This window comes from Phoxinus phoxinus, assembly GCF_949152265.1.
Source record: "Phoxinus phoxinus genome assembly, chromosome: 16".
Taxonomy (NCBI): domain Eukaryota; kingdom Metazoa; phylum Chordata; class Actinopteri; order Cypriniformes; family Leuciscidae; genus Phoxinus; species Phoxinus phoxinus.
The window spans coordinates 11,046,118-11,058,326 of record NC_136891.1 but is presented as its reverse complement, the minus strand read 5'-3'; the positions used below and the strand labels follow the sequence as shown (position 1 = coordinate 11,058,326).

General features: G+C 36.1%; 2 protein-coding genes across 15 annotated transcripts in view; one reads left to right on the top strand and one right to left on the bottom strand.

Moving 5' to 3' along the window:
• pde4dip (phosphodiesterase 4D interacting protein) overlaps nucleotides 1-2,378 on the top strand; it is a 68,280-nt gene extending 65,902 nt beyond the window's left edge. For all 13 annotated transcript variants that reach the window (XM_079584493.1, XM_079584492.1, XM_079584487.1 and 10 more), the window contains one exon: nucleotides 229-2,378. In XM_079584493.1, the coding sequence (XP_079440619.1) occupies nucleotides 229-398 (170 nt within the window). In that variant the 3' untranslated portion in view covers nucleotides 399-2,378. The remainder of the gene's footprint in view (nucleotides 1-228) is intronic.
• Nucleotides 2,379-2,959: 581 nt separating this feature from the next.
• Nucleotides 2,960-12,209, bottom strand: part of slc25a24 (solute carrier family 25 member 24) — an 11,053-nt gene continuing 1,803 nt past the window's right edge. Inside the window, exons 2-10 of one of the 2 annotated variants that reach the window (XM_079584509.1) lie at nucleotides 11,233-11,359; nucleotides 10,837-10,924; nucleotides 10,101-10,212; nucleotides 8,516-8,674; nucleotides 7,634-7,786; nucleotides 6,938-7,045; nucleotides 6,570-6,737; nucleotides 4,049-4,199; nucleotides 2,960-3,967 (exon numbers count right to left, since the gene is read on the bottom strand). In XM_079584509.1, the coding sequence (XP_079440635.1) occupies nucleotides 3,786-3,967; nucleotides 4,049-4,199; nucleotides 6,570-6,737; nucleotides 6,938-7,045; nucleotides 7,634-7,786; nucleotides 8,516-8,674; nucleotides 10,101-10,212; nucleotides 10,837-10,924; nucleotides 11,233-11,359 (1,248 nt within the window). In that variant the 3' untranslated portion in view covers nucleotides 2,960-3,785. The remainder of the gene's footprint in view (nucleotides 3,968-4,048; nucleotides 4,200-6,569; nucleotides 6,738-6,937; nucleotides 7,046-7,633; nucleotides 7,787-8,515; nucleotides 8,675-10,100; nucleotides 10,213-10,836; nucleotides 10,925-11,232; nucleotides 11,360-12,209) is intronic. The other variant, XM_079584510.1, reaches the window with a different exon arrangement.

Genomic DNA, 12,209 nt, shown 5'->3' with positions numbered 1-12,209 from the left:
TTTTGTGCTCAATAGGCTAGTCAGATCTGACAATAAAGTAGTCATCACATCATATGCTTCCCTCTCTTGGCTTGGAGGGAAACTACAGAACCAGTTTTTGTTTGTTTGTGCATAATCTCATTAAAGAACATTCCTTTTGGTTTGTCCTTTAATGGCACGGTGCATTATTAGTGATTCTAAGTTTCTCATATAACATTATAATGACTCTTCCTGTCACTCTTTGTTCAGGTGAGGTCTCAGGAGCCTCCCTCAAATACGCCTCCTCTCTTGGTTGGAATTTCGTGACCCCTCATGCTCAGGATCAGCACAAACTGACGACTGCCTCATGGCCGGCACAGGGGAGTGACAGACTACAGGTGTCCTCCAGGCTGAGTGCTGCTGTCTCTCCCCGTCTCTGAGTGAATCAGTGTCATATTATTTCACCATAAAATGCATTAGATATCCTGGATTATGTGTAGATCTATTAGTCAGTTTGATTTGCTACATAAGAACCACCAAAAAGCTCTCAAAGTTGCATTTGAGTAGATTAGTATTATAGACATATGGATTGGCAATCCATGTCTTTAACCAAAGTAACATCTTATGGGTTTATGTTTGGTGTTAAGGTTTATATTGAACCAGCAACATGATTAATGTGCAATTATAATACTACTGTGCTACCAGCCAGACCCGCTACACTGTAAATGAAAGTCCCCCCCCCCCGGGACGAGCTGAAGATCGATGGTGCAATAATCTTTCAATCCGCCTGCTACTGTAGTCTTGAAATTATGTTTGTTTGTTCTGTGTTATTGCCAAAGTATTAGTATGTTGCTTTTAATGAACTTTACTTTTTTTTCCTTTTTATTTTTCATTGTCCATCCTTTTTTCTTTTCTTTTTTACACAGTTTTTATTTAATATTTTCCCTGTTTTATATTCATTTCATTACTTTTTGGTTTTGGTCCAAAAAAAATATTTTTTTTATATTTATATTTGCTGTATCAGCTCTTCTTGATGGACCATTTTGGATTTTTGTTTTAATGTTTTTGTTTTGTTTTCATTTACTTTTCTATTTGCTTTTTTTTCTCCCTCCATGATAGATTTGCAATGTCTGTAAATTGGTTCCTTTGAGATAAATACTAAAGTGAAACATTATTTAAAGATAATAAGTGAACACTACTGAGTTTAATTATTATTGTGTTAGACACTGCGACTGGTCATAACTCTACACAACATGTGCATAGCTTTACTGTTCTTAACTGTATGTGGGTTTGAAAGAAAGCCTATTGCCCTTGCATGAACCACATAGCTTTACGCTGTGCAGTATTTCAGTATTCCACAACCGTGCAAGAAGTCCTGGGGTTTCTGCTGTATATGTCAACTGAACTGGTGCCATTTTGTTTGTTCTGTATATTATGTTTGTTTATGAGAGTCCAGATTCAAAGCATAACGCATGGACGCGTTATGATGAACTCCTGAGACAAAGGAGAGCTATGGGTCATTTCAGTTCAACTTGCACTCATTGTTCTATGACAATCAAATACTTCTCAGAGGTTTGTAATTTTGGACTATCAGTTTAAAATATTGGTAGTAATGCAATTTGATTTTAAATTTCCCTTTGTAAATTAATGCACATTGAGTGAGTGTTGTTAAAGAGAGTAAAATGCATGTGTATTTCAGGGAAAAGTGTGTGGAGGAAACTCAAAACAAAAATGGACGATTTAAAAAAAAAGGGAATCATACACGTGTCTCAGTGTAATTTGTTTTGCCAATTGCCAATATTTCTTAATATACTCCAGTTGTGTATTATTGGCACACAAAAACATAAAATAATATGTTCACATCTTCATACATGTATACTTCTATTTAGACATTTTTTTAATCTACAGAATAACTTTTCTCAATACGTTAGTCTCAAAACTACGTCTTTGTACCAGCAGATGGCACTATACAGCTAATCTACATTGAGACTTATGACCATAGACAGTATATAAACGCTTATGCTTATTAATACATTAGCATATTAGCCACATCGGTAATGAGGACGTAATTGAAAGCTTTTATCAGGAAGAATTCCTCTATCCTGTTCAGTGTCCAGTATAATGTACTTGAATTATTCATAACAGCGTGCTGCTGAGTCTGAGTGAATCCAAACGAAATCAAACGCACTGAGGCCAGCTTTTGCGTCAGAGTTGTGTAAGCCACTTCAGTTAACTATTCTCAAGTCTTTAATCCTTTTATCATTTGTTACATGCAGTTACAAGGGGTGGCTTTTCATTTTGACCGTATCACGTTGACAAGTTTACATTACTCCAACATAAATCAAAAGAACGTGAGCCATTCCGGTAGCTCAATACTTTGGGGTTGGGATGAATTTGTTTATGGATTATTTTTCTTGCATAAAAAAAAAAAAAAGATTATGCTCTTCTGATTCTTATTTGATAAAAAACATTTGTATAATAATTTAACATATTTTAACATTGAATTTATTCCTGTGATGGCAAACCTAAATTTTCAATAGCGATTACTCAAGTCGTAGCCTATAGGAAAAGTTCAGGATTCTTTGATGAATAAAGAGACTAACAGAATTATTAAAGGGATAGTTCACCCAAAACTGAAAATGTTGTCAACATCTACTCTCTCATGTTGTTCAAAACCTGTATGAATTATTTATTTATTCCGCTGAAGACAAAAGAAGATATTTTGAAGAATGTCGGTAAAACCCCCATAGTCATACTATGGAAGTCAATGGGGCGTGGGGCTTTTTGGTTGCCCAAATTCTTCAAAATATCATCTTTTGTGCTCAGCAGAAGATTTTTTTTTATAGAATTTTCAGTTTTGGGTTAACTATCCCTTTAACATACATTTCTTTACTGTCACTTTTGATCAAATTAATGGTTTCTTGCAAAAAAAAAGTATTAATATCTTAAAAAGATCTTTTAAAAAAATGTATGTGGTAAAATGTGCAATAAAACAACAAACTGTATTAAAATACAACCTTTAATGTAAACAAGGGTTACTAAAATAACCAAACGTTGGGGATAAAAGGCAACACAAGTTCATCATAGGCTATTTCCAATGTAGAGTTGAGATGGAAAGGGACCCACGCAGAGATAGAACAAATGATATAAGGCACATTTAGCTCTTTTATGTGGGTTTCCGTTTTGGATTGCTTCTCTGGTCCTTGTTTTACTGTGGATGTTTTGCATTTTTCACAGAATATACAGAAAATTACTGACTGCAGTGTATAAAGACTTGAATACGGCCCAACCTAATTCACTTAAAAAAATTGTACTATGTATAATAAGGTATAATTACTTTATACAAAAAGGCAGATTTTCATGGACTGTCTATCTATCTATTTATCTATCCATCCATCCATCCATCCATCCATCCATCCATCCATCCATCCATCCATCCATCCATCCATCTATCTATCTATCTATCTATCTATCTATCTATCGTAAAACAGAGACTGATACTGTATAGCATTATAGTGCACTGGCTCTTCAGTGTTCTGGTCAGGTATTACATATGATAAAAGCATAAATGGATCAAATTATTATCAGAATATTTTAGAAATTTATTAACTACACATAGGTACATTTATATTTCAGTGTAAACATTAATTAGGTTGGGCCTCAACCTCAAGGCAAGACACCATCATGGCTTTTTCCAGAGTTGATATTTGAAACACTTTGGTTACTGAACAAAACGTTTTCTTTTCCCATCATGGAGGGTGTTTTTAACGAGAGGTGGTTAAAAGTTGTGCGTGTAAAACATGCAAGACTGTCATACAAAAAATTCATCATTTCGAGATGCCTAATCCAGACCTCATATACTCATACACCACATAGCTGATGCTGACAGCTGGGATCACTTTCATGAAGTTGGGCAAGATCCCACGGTACAGCCCGAAAAAGCCCTCGCTCTCCATGATCTTCTTCACTAACTTGGACATGGACACCTGCTCTGATCCCTCCATTGACGCTGGGAAGAATAAAAGGAAATGTTAGGCAAATCATAGTGCAAAAGCATAGATGAGGTGTATATTCTGACCTGAGTATTTACCTTGGGCCTGCATGCGTGTGCGGATCAGAGCGAGAGGGTAACTGGCCAACTGGCCGCATGTGCTGGAAACGGTCCCGCAACCGAGAAGAACCAGCACTCCTGGGTTAGCAGTGTCTTTGGCGTAGCGAGACAACCAGGCGTTCTTCAGGGTCTGTAGAAATAGAACGAATAAAATTATACATTTATTCATATTTTGCATTAAAATGCATGTCATCAAATAAGAAGATAGCACAGACACGCCAGTCCCATATTGCGGAATTGGTATTTTTAAATAGAGCTTTTAAGGTCAACGCAGGCTCGTTTTACCAGCTCAACAGGTCAAATTAGCATGAGAGCAGAATAAAAAAATAAAAAAAAAACACAGATGGGAGTGTAAAGTTCTGTGCGTGATCTACTGACGCAGCCGGATCATTTCCATAATGACCAACGCAATCTACCAAGAGCAACTGTTGACATGCTTCATTTGGGCGGTAAATAATGGCACACATGATACCAGTATATTAACAAGCGCAAACCTTAGTAAATCACCTTGAGTGATTTATTTAAACACTCTCCTACCATAAATGTAGCGTCTGAAAGGGAAACTTCTACAAATATGCAATAAGGTCAGAAGGTCATGGTAAAAAATGTCCATGCCTTTTCAGCACTATTTTTTCACTGAATGTCTTTAGTAGATCCTGAAAGTAGTTATTTAACATCAAACGAGGGTTTGCGCTGGCACAAGCTGTTAGTTAATCCTGCCCTTAGTTTCTTGTTCTTATTTTAAATAAAAATGTATAGATACTATCCGCAAGGGACCGTCATTTTTTACTATTATAGTATTTATTAATATTCAGAGTTAGCTTTTTTCGGTTTTCATTTAATTTGAGCTTAAGTTTAACCATTTATTAATCATTTTTAGTACCCATTTATTACTACAATGAACCTGTCTAAATATTATATTTGTGCACTTCAAATAAAGTACAAAAGCTTTGTTTTTATTTTGTTTACTTTTGACCAATTGTATATTTGATTTATCTGATTTGCAATGTTTTTGTAAAATGTTTTTTTTCTAATTAAATTTTCTTTATATATTTTCTATAAAAAGGGTCTATTAAATAGATCAAATCTATTAAATGCTTATCTCCATGTCCTTCACGAGAACTAAACGCACAAAAATGCAAACATCTGCCGCATTTATAAGTAGGTCACGAACCAGAAAAACATGAAAATGCCCAGAGGTGTAACACCTAAGCTAAAAAATACATAGCTTCATATTCAGGAACTGGTTTTATAGTCTAACAATATAATCTTGAGCAGTGGTTCCCTGGTCCTGGAGAACCCTTAACCCTGAACACATTAGTTCACTAATAGCCTATAGTTGACTTGAGGGAGTGAATGAAAACTATTGCATGAATGCGGACACTCAAAGAGCTGCCGCTTTTGCAGTTTGTGCTTGCGGTTTAATAATCATTTGAAACTTAGCAAACTGGAAGATCCTGTAGAGTAAGATGAAAATATTTATCTTGAACTCTGTCATGGAAACTATGTATAAACCTTAATTAAACAATTTAATAATCAATTAAAAGGAATCTATACCTGTATGATATTACGCTGTAGCCACATGGGACCAGCGGTTTGGAAAATGAATGGATGATTCAGCTGCGGGCGTCACCTTCTGGTCTGGTTCAGCACGTGACTCTCATAGTGGATTATTGGAATTCTATAGCCGTTGAACATACATCAGTTGTACACTAGTTTTTGCGGTGCATTGTGATTGAATGAGTCCACACGATAACATCCACTATGGTTTCGGACACCTCTATAAAAATAATGCCTCATTTAAGGGTATAGGGGGTGATTTCGGACACAGCCCTGGTCACTACATACGTTTTCTCTAATTGAATAGCTATCGGATTTTGAAAAGACCAGGTGTAAATGCCCTCCTAAATGCTTTCGAGACGGATTTAAATTCGTTCACTAAAACCACTTAAGGAGGTTGTCTGAGATACATTACAGATAAAAGATGAAATTATGCAAATTTTACTCCTCCCAAAATGGTCAAAAATGTATTTGCGGGCTTGTCATAGGTTATATGATGGATTATAGCCAAAAGTGACAGGGCTACTGCAACAAGCATCGCCTCATATGAGTAGCTGAGTATCTCTTCAGCAAGCCGACGTTTGAAACTGAACTCATCACACAATCATCTTCATTAAAAGTAATGAGAATAAATGATCTGACCAGTGCTGATGCTGCCCTCTCCTACTGCAGTCTTTGATCCTGAGATTAAATAGTCGACGTGAACTCCGTTAAATTTGCACATAGCATGGTAATTGAAGACCGGATTCATATTAGTTTTGTGGAGGCACATTTATGTGGCCAAGTGTAAATGGAACAGTTTTAATAAATCAGATAGCCATCCGATCAGTAAAAACACATGAAGTGACCAGGTGTAAATAGGCCCTGGGGGTATTCCAGGACCAGGATTGGGAACCACTGATCTTGAGGTATTTCACAGTGTTTCAGAGTTTGTACTCACCTCATACACTGCTAAATCTATTCCAGCATACGGAATAATTCCAATGATGTTGGGCACATAGCCTTTATAAAAGGCCTTCACACCCTCCTTCTTCATAATCTTCTTAGCACAGTCAAACATTCCAGAATACTGGCCGGTCTTCCCCAGAGTAAGTCTGGTCTTCATTACCTACAATTTAAAAAGAGTTAAAACATTCATAATCATTTACCTGAAGATGGGCACCATGTGCCATTATTACCACTGAGCACAGTTCATTTTAAATGGGCAATATTGGAGCCACGATATATATACAGACATCTTTATAAGTCTTCACTTTCTTCCAAGAACATCATTTAGAATTATCCATTTCCATGGGTCTCATTTCTCACCTCCATTGGGTAGATGGCCGTTTGAGCGGTCGCGCCGGCCATAGATCCAGCAATGAACCTCTCGTGTGGCTGGACTTTCCCACCATCTCTGGTCAGCATCCTCTTGTACTGTCAAAGCACAATACAAAACACATTATGCAAGACTGACTTAACTGATGTGACAGCTCATCCAAGCAAAACTGAGATGGGTTTAAAACAATCGGTTTTCTTTTCATTAGGTAAAGGAAATGCGATCCTCTCTATTGTAATTATCGTCTGTCCTCCACACCGGATTACCAGCCCAAGGTTTTGTGAATGACTGCTGTTAAAATAGCTCTCACTGACACGCCGCTTGTGTAAGACACTTAAGCAATGTCACATGAGCATTTGACCATCACAGCCGTGTTGATATTCAGGAAAACAGTTCCATAATCTACAAGTTCATTTTGAGTACCGGTAAGTGACATTTTCGCACACAATATTGGCTAGTTATTTTGCTTATTCAGGCTTCACCAAGAAAAATAATATCACAAAGACAAAAAACAAAGATTGTGGCAAAGAAAAATGCAAAAGTGGAAGTGGTTTTTAGTGTTTGTGGGTTTCTTGGCAATGTGGGTTTCTCAGTGTCACATTGGGCAACACCCTCTTTAAACCAACAGATATATTCACTGATCTGTAGTTCAGTATTATTTGTTCATTTAGAGAGTGTTTTCTCACCTGCTCATATGCCATGAACTTGATTGAAGTTTCTGGAGCGATTTTTATGACGTTGACTCCATTACCCCTCCACAGAGAGGTGACGCCCCCTTCTTTTATCATCTTCTTGAATCCACCCACCAGACTGATTTTGTTGGTTTTTGAGGAATGAACCTATGAAAAGTATAGATTTAATACTTATAGTATAAAAGTATAGTATAGATTTTACGGCATTCGATTAAATAATAAGTTAATTACATGAAATGTATTCATTCAGCAGTAGACCAGTGTTATTTTACTATTATTTATATACTAGTACAGTATTTTTACTAATACAACTATAATATTTTTAAGCTTTCATTTAAGTTTTCATTTTAGTTGAAGGTTTAGTCATTTTGTTATGAGCTTTAGTCACTTTTTAACTTCAGTAATATATTTTTATTCCAGTTTTAATTTTAGTAAAACTTTAATTTGACTAAATCTCAATATTCCTTTCAAGTAAATTGTTAATTGCATTAAATATCTTGTAATATTCATCAGCCAATTCAAATATCAGTTTATCATAAATGTTATTATCTCACAGAATTGTATTTCTCAAGTAAATTTCTCACTGAAATGCTTGCTTGTGTAAGACACCTGTCAATTCAAATAAGCATTTGGTCATCATAATCATGTCGTGTTGATATTCAGTAAAATAGTTCCCTAATCTACTAGTTAATATTGAGTAATTGACATTTTACATACAATATGGCAAGTTTATTGAACATCTATTCTCTGAATTTTTTTTTTTTTATTGCGTCAGAATTGTATTTCTCAAGTAAAAAGATCTTGTTTTATGGAGGTGTACATATTTTTACTATAAATAATATTGAGAAGGAAAAAATATGAATATCTGAACTGCACCTGCATGAAGACTTTCATCCTGTCCAGGGGGGCGGTTCCTGTTCGAGAGATCGCCCCTGCCACGGCCCCGGCAGCAAGCTGCCTCCACCAGATGCCAGTGGTCTTCTCCTCCTCAGTGAACTCATCTGGAATGCTTAGACTGTCACCTATATCCAACACCTAGCACAAGGTAGAGGTGAAGTTAGTTCCTAACCAGCTATCCTGCAGAGTAACTTACCAAACCATACTGAATCCTATTTTGACTTGACCTCTGAGAAAAAAAGCTTCTTTGTCTTAGTGTTGGATTGAAATATGAAAACAATATCCTGTTACTGTTTTATGACTGGTCATATACAGTAATATGCAAAGAATATGAAAATAGACAAACGGGATGCAATATAACAGTATACGAAAGCTGCAGTGTTAAACAGAATGTACATGGGTCTCATTGCTGGACCAACTCTGACCTTTAACATCACACAGCTACTGCTACAACCTTCTTATATTTTTTGTTATACATGCCATTTCGAATCTGGAATTAAGCTATTTAGAAACAAAATATACCTCAATAGCATATTTTCACATTCATATCTTTATACCATAATATGGAGGATACAGCTCAGCGGGCCAAAGCTGCTTTGGCCTCTATGAAACAATGTGGATCAGAGGACCTACCATATCTACATCCATCACATATATAGCTTCTTCATCCTCAATATCAAAGATGAGCCATTCCCCCTTGTGCTCCTGCAGGAAAGCCATGCTGACCCTCTGCTGCCAGCTCGTCTGATACCAGCCGTAGATGCTAACAACTACAACGAAGATCTATTGGTTCACCTGCTCTCCTCACAATGTTACAGTACCGGTTCACTCCTTCATCTCTGCCCAACATCGCTGCACTTCCATCAGTTCAGCAGTCAGATGACGAGCACATCCAGGGATAATCCCAGTACAGGACAGTCTTAAATTAGCTCCGCTGCAATTGGCTGTAACAACTCTCGCTAAACCTGCACTGCTCAAAAATCTGTGATTCAGGGTGATTTTTGCCCTGCGCTTATTTTAAATCTTAAAACTTAAGTAAACCTGAAAAGATTTTAGATATAAATAACCAGAAACATTGTATTATTTGAATTTTTAAAATGAAAAAAAAGCGTTAATCAGTAGTAATTATAATTAGTTTTATTTAAAAACAATATAAGTCTGTGGTATGTCCTCATTTATATAGTAAACGTGTGTGTGCAAGAGTTGTCTTAAACATTGAACATTAGTATTAGTGTGACTTTTGTTAACATTTGACACACTTAATCGGTTAAGAGACTCCTTATCCTTCCTGCTCTCAACACTTTTCCCATGATTTCCCAATCCTGCCCACTCACAGAGGGATATAAATGGCTGGCCAAGCTGATTAAAGGGCTACCTAGCTGTGTGTCTGACTAGACAACTGAAAGGCCGTCTGACCAGTCAATGACATGTGACTGTTTGACTAAACAAAGCCAGGCCGTCACCATAGCATTTAGTGTTCATCCTAATAACTGATACCTGCTTCAAATCAGATGGTAATGGATGAACGTAATATGCAATATCCGAGTTCTTTTGTGGAACTTACAGTGGAGTGTTTCCAGTAGCGTATGATTTCCTGAAGGTTATCTGCAGGGTTGAAGAGAAAATGCTGCCTCCATTCATTCCAATCCAGAGACATAGTTCCATCCGCATCAATACTGGAGAACAAAGGTCAAATGAGAGAAGACAAGTAGGTCTGGAGAACAAAGGTACCATGGAGCTTAATGGGTGAATCAATTTAAATTGTCAATGAAATAAGAAAGGTCTTATTTTAGCATATACATATTACATACATACTTTTTTTTTCTCACAAAGAAAACAAAGCCTATTTTTTGTGAGATTGTTAAACTTCTTTCATTAGTCTCATGCTTTTCGCACAAGATTTTCCCAAGAAACTGTCTTTCTCTGGAGTACTTTTATCAGAGAACTAACTAGATTGAGCATGAGCATTTCACAAGCAAAGACTAAACACCAGGATATTGTGGAGTTCACTAATCCCTGACAACACAAATGTGTTGCAAAGATTTACATACATTTTACATAAAGGCCTGTTCACAACAAGTTAACACTATGACATTATCACTATAGTAAAGCAAGTAAAATTTGTATCAGGTGTGTAATATTTAGCATTAAAGTGAGAGGAATCTTTATTTTCCAGTGAGTTATAGTCTATATTGCTATAAGTCTTGGATGATTTTTGATCATGTGTGAACAGACATTTCATCTAAATTTTTATTTCACTTTTTCATTTAGTTTTTGGTGAGAATAGTCCTTAGGAATACCTGTAGAGGATCTTCTCTGCATCTTGATCTGTCAAGTTTATGCCAATGTCTTTAAGTGACTGCTGAATCTCTTTGGCATCAATGCGACCTGCATACGCAAATAATGTTGTTAATTAATGTTTATTTTGTGATCAACAAAAGCAGAATGTACAATGACAAGTTTTCAATTTGACTCTAAATTAGATCTTCAGAATACACACTGTTTCAAAGCAGCTTTACAGAAAGTCATACAGTTAAGTCTATAATGCCTTAATGCTTTAACATAGAGTGGTTTTAAGGCTAGTGTGGCAATATATAATAATGGTATAGGTGAACCCATCAATCTAATGGTCCAAAAGTGCTTCAAAATTAGTCCTCAAAGGAGAGCAAAAAACATACAGTATACTTAAATCTTACCATCCTCATTTGTATCCAGACTCTTGAAGGTCAATCTGAGTTTTTTCTCATGTTCTTTCAGATACTTTGAAAACTCCTCAAAATCCAGCCCCTCATCCTTATCAGTGTCCCCAGAGGCAACAATTTTCTGTAATAGAAAAACAAAACATGAGGTTCCTGAAAATGTCCATCACTGAGTACAAGAAACTCTGTACTGTATCTGTAACAAAATATACAATACAAACATGGCCTATTTATTATCACACATTGTAAAGATTCTGGTAAAGATTTAAATTAAACAATAACTTCTCAACTTTATACAAGATAAAACATTGCTCATTTACTCCTCATTTTCATATTCAAACTGACAAACCTAGCTCAGTTTTTTTTCTGACATCTTTAAAAACACCGCCAGCCAGTGTTGTCATTTAGGTGCAATTATAGACTTCTACACACTTCATTATAACAGAACTGTAGGTAATAGAAATCATATGAGCAACAAATGATACTCAACCAGGATACCTATTATAAACCCCATTTAAGTGACCTGATGAGTTTGTTCCAATGCTCCTGTCTTTGAACTTTGATACAGTGAGTCTCATTTGCCTAGGCAAGGTGGGGTTATATCAGATGTCTCAGGTGTTAGGAATGTCAGGGGATAATGGAACGTGGGTTATTACAAATGAGCAGTAAAGGAGTGTCTTTACCCACCCTTTTGCTTTAAGTGCACTTCCTTGCAAATTACAGGAAATGGCTTAACCTATATGTGACTGGAAACCCTATTTGAAAGGAATTCCTATTTGGGGGAATGTTGAAGCAAAAAAAATATCTGCTATTCCCTGTTGTCAAAGTTTGGTGACTAATTATATGTGCATTAATATAAAAAGCATGACTATATACACTCCGATCTCTAAATAGTATCAAATATTAATAAAAGAGGAAGAGGAGGAGGATGTGGGCTGGCACTAAATGCATAATTTTCCATCATTTATTTGAAC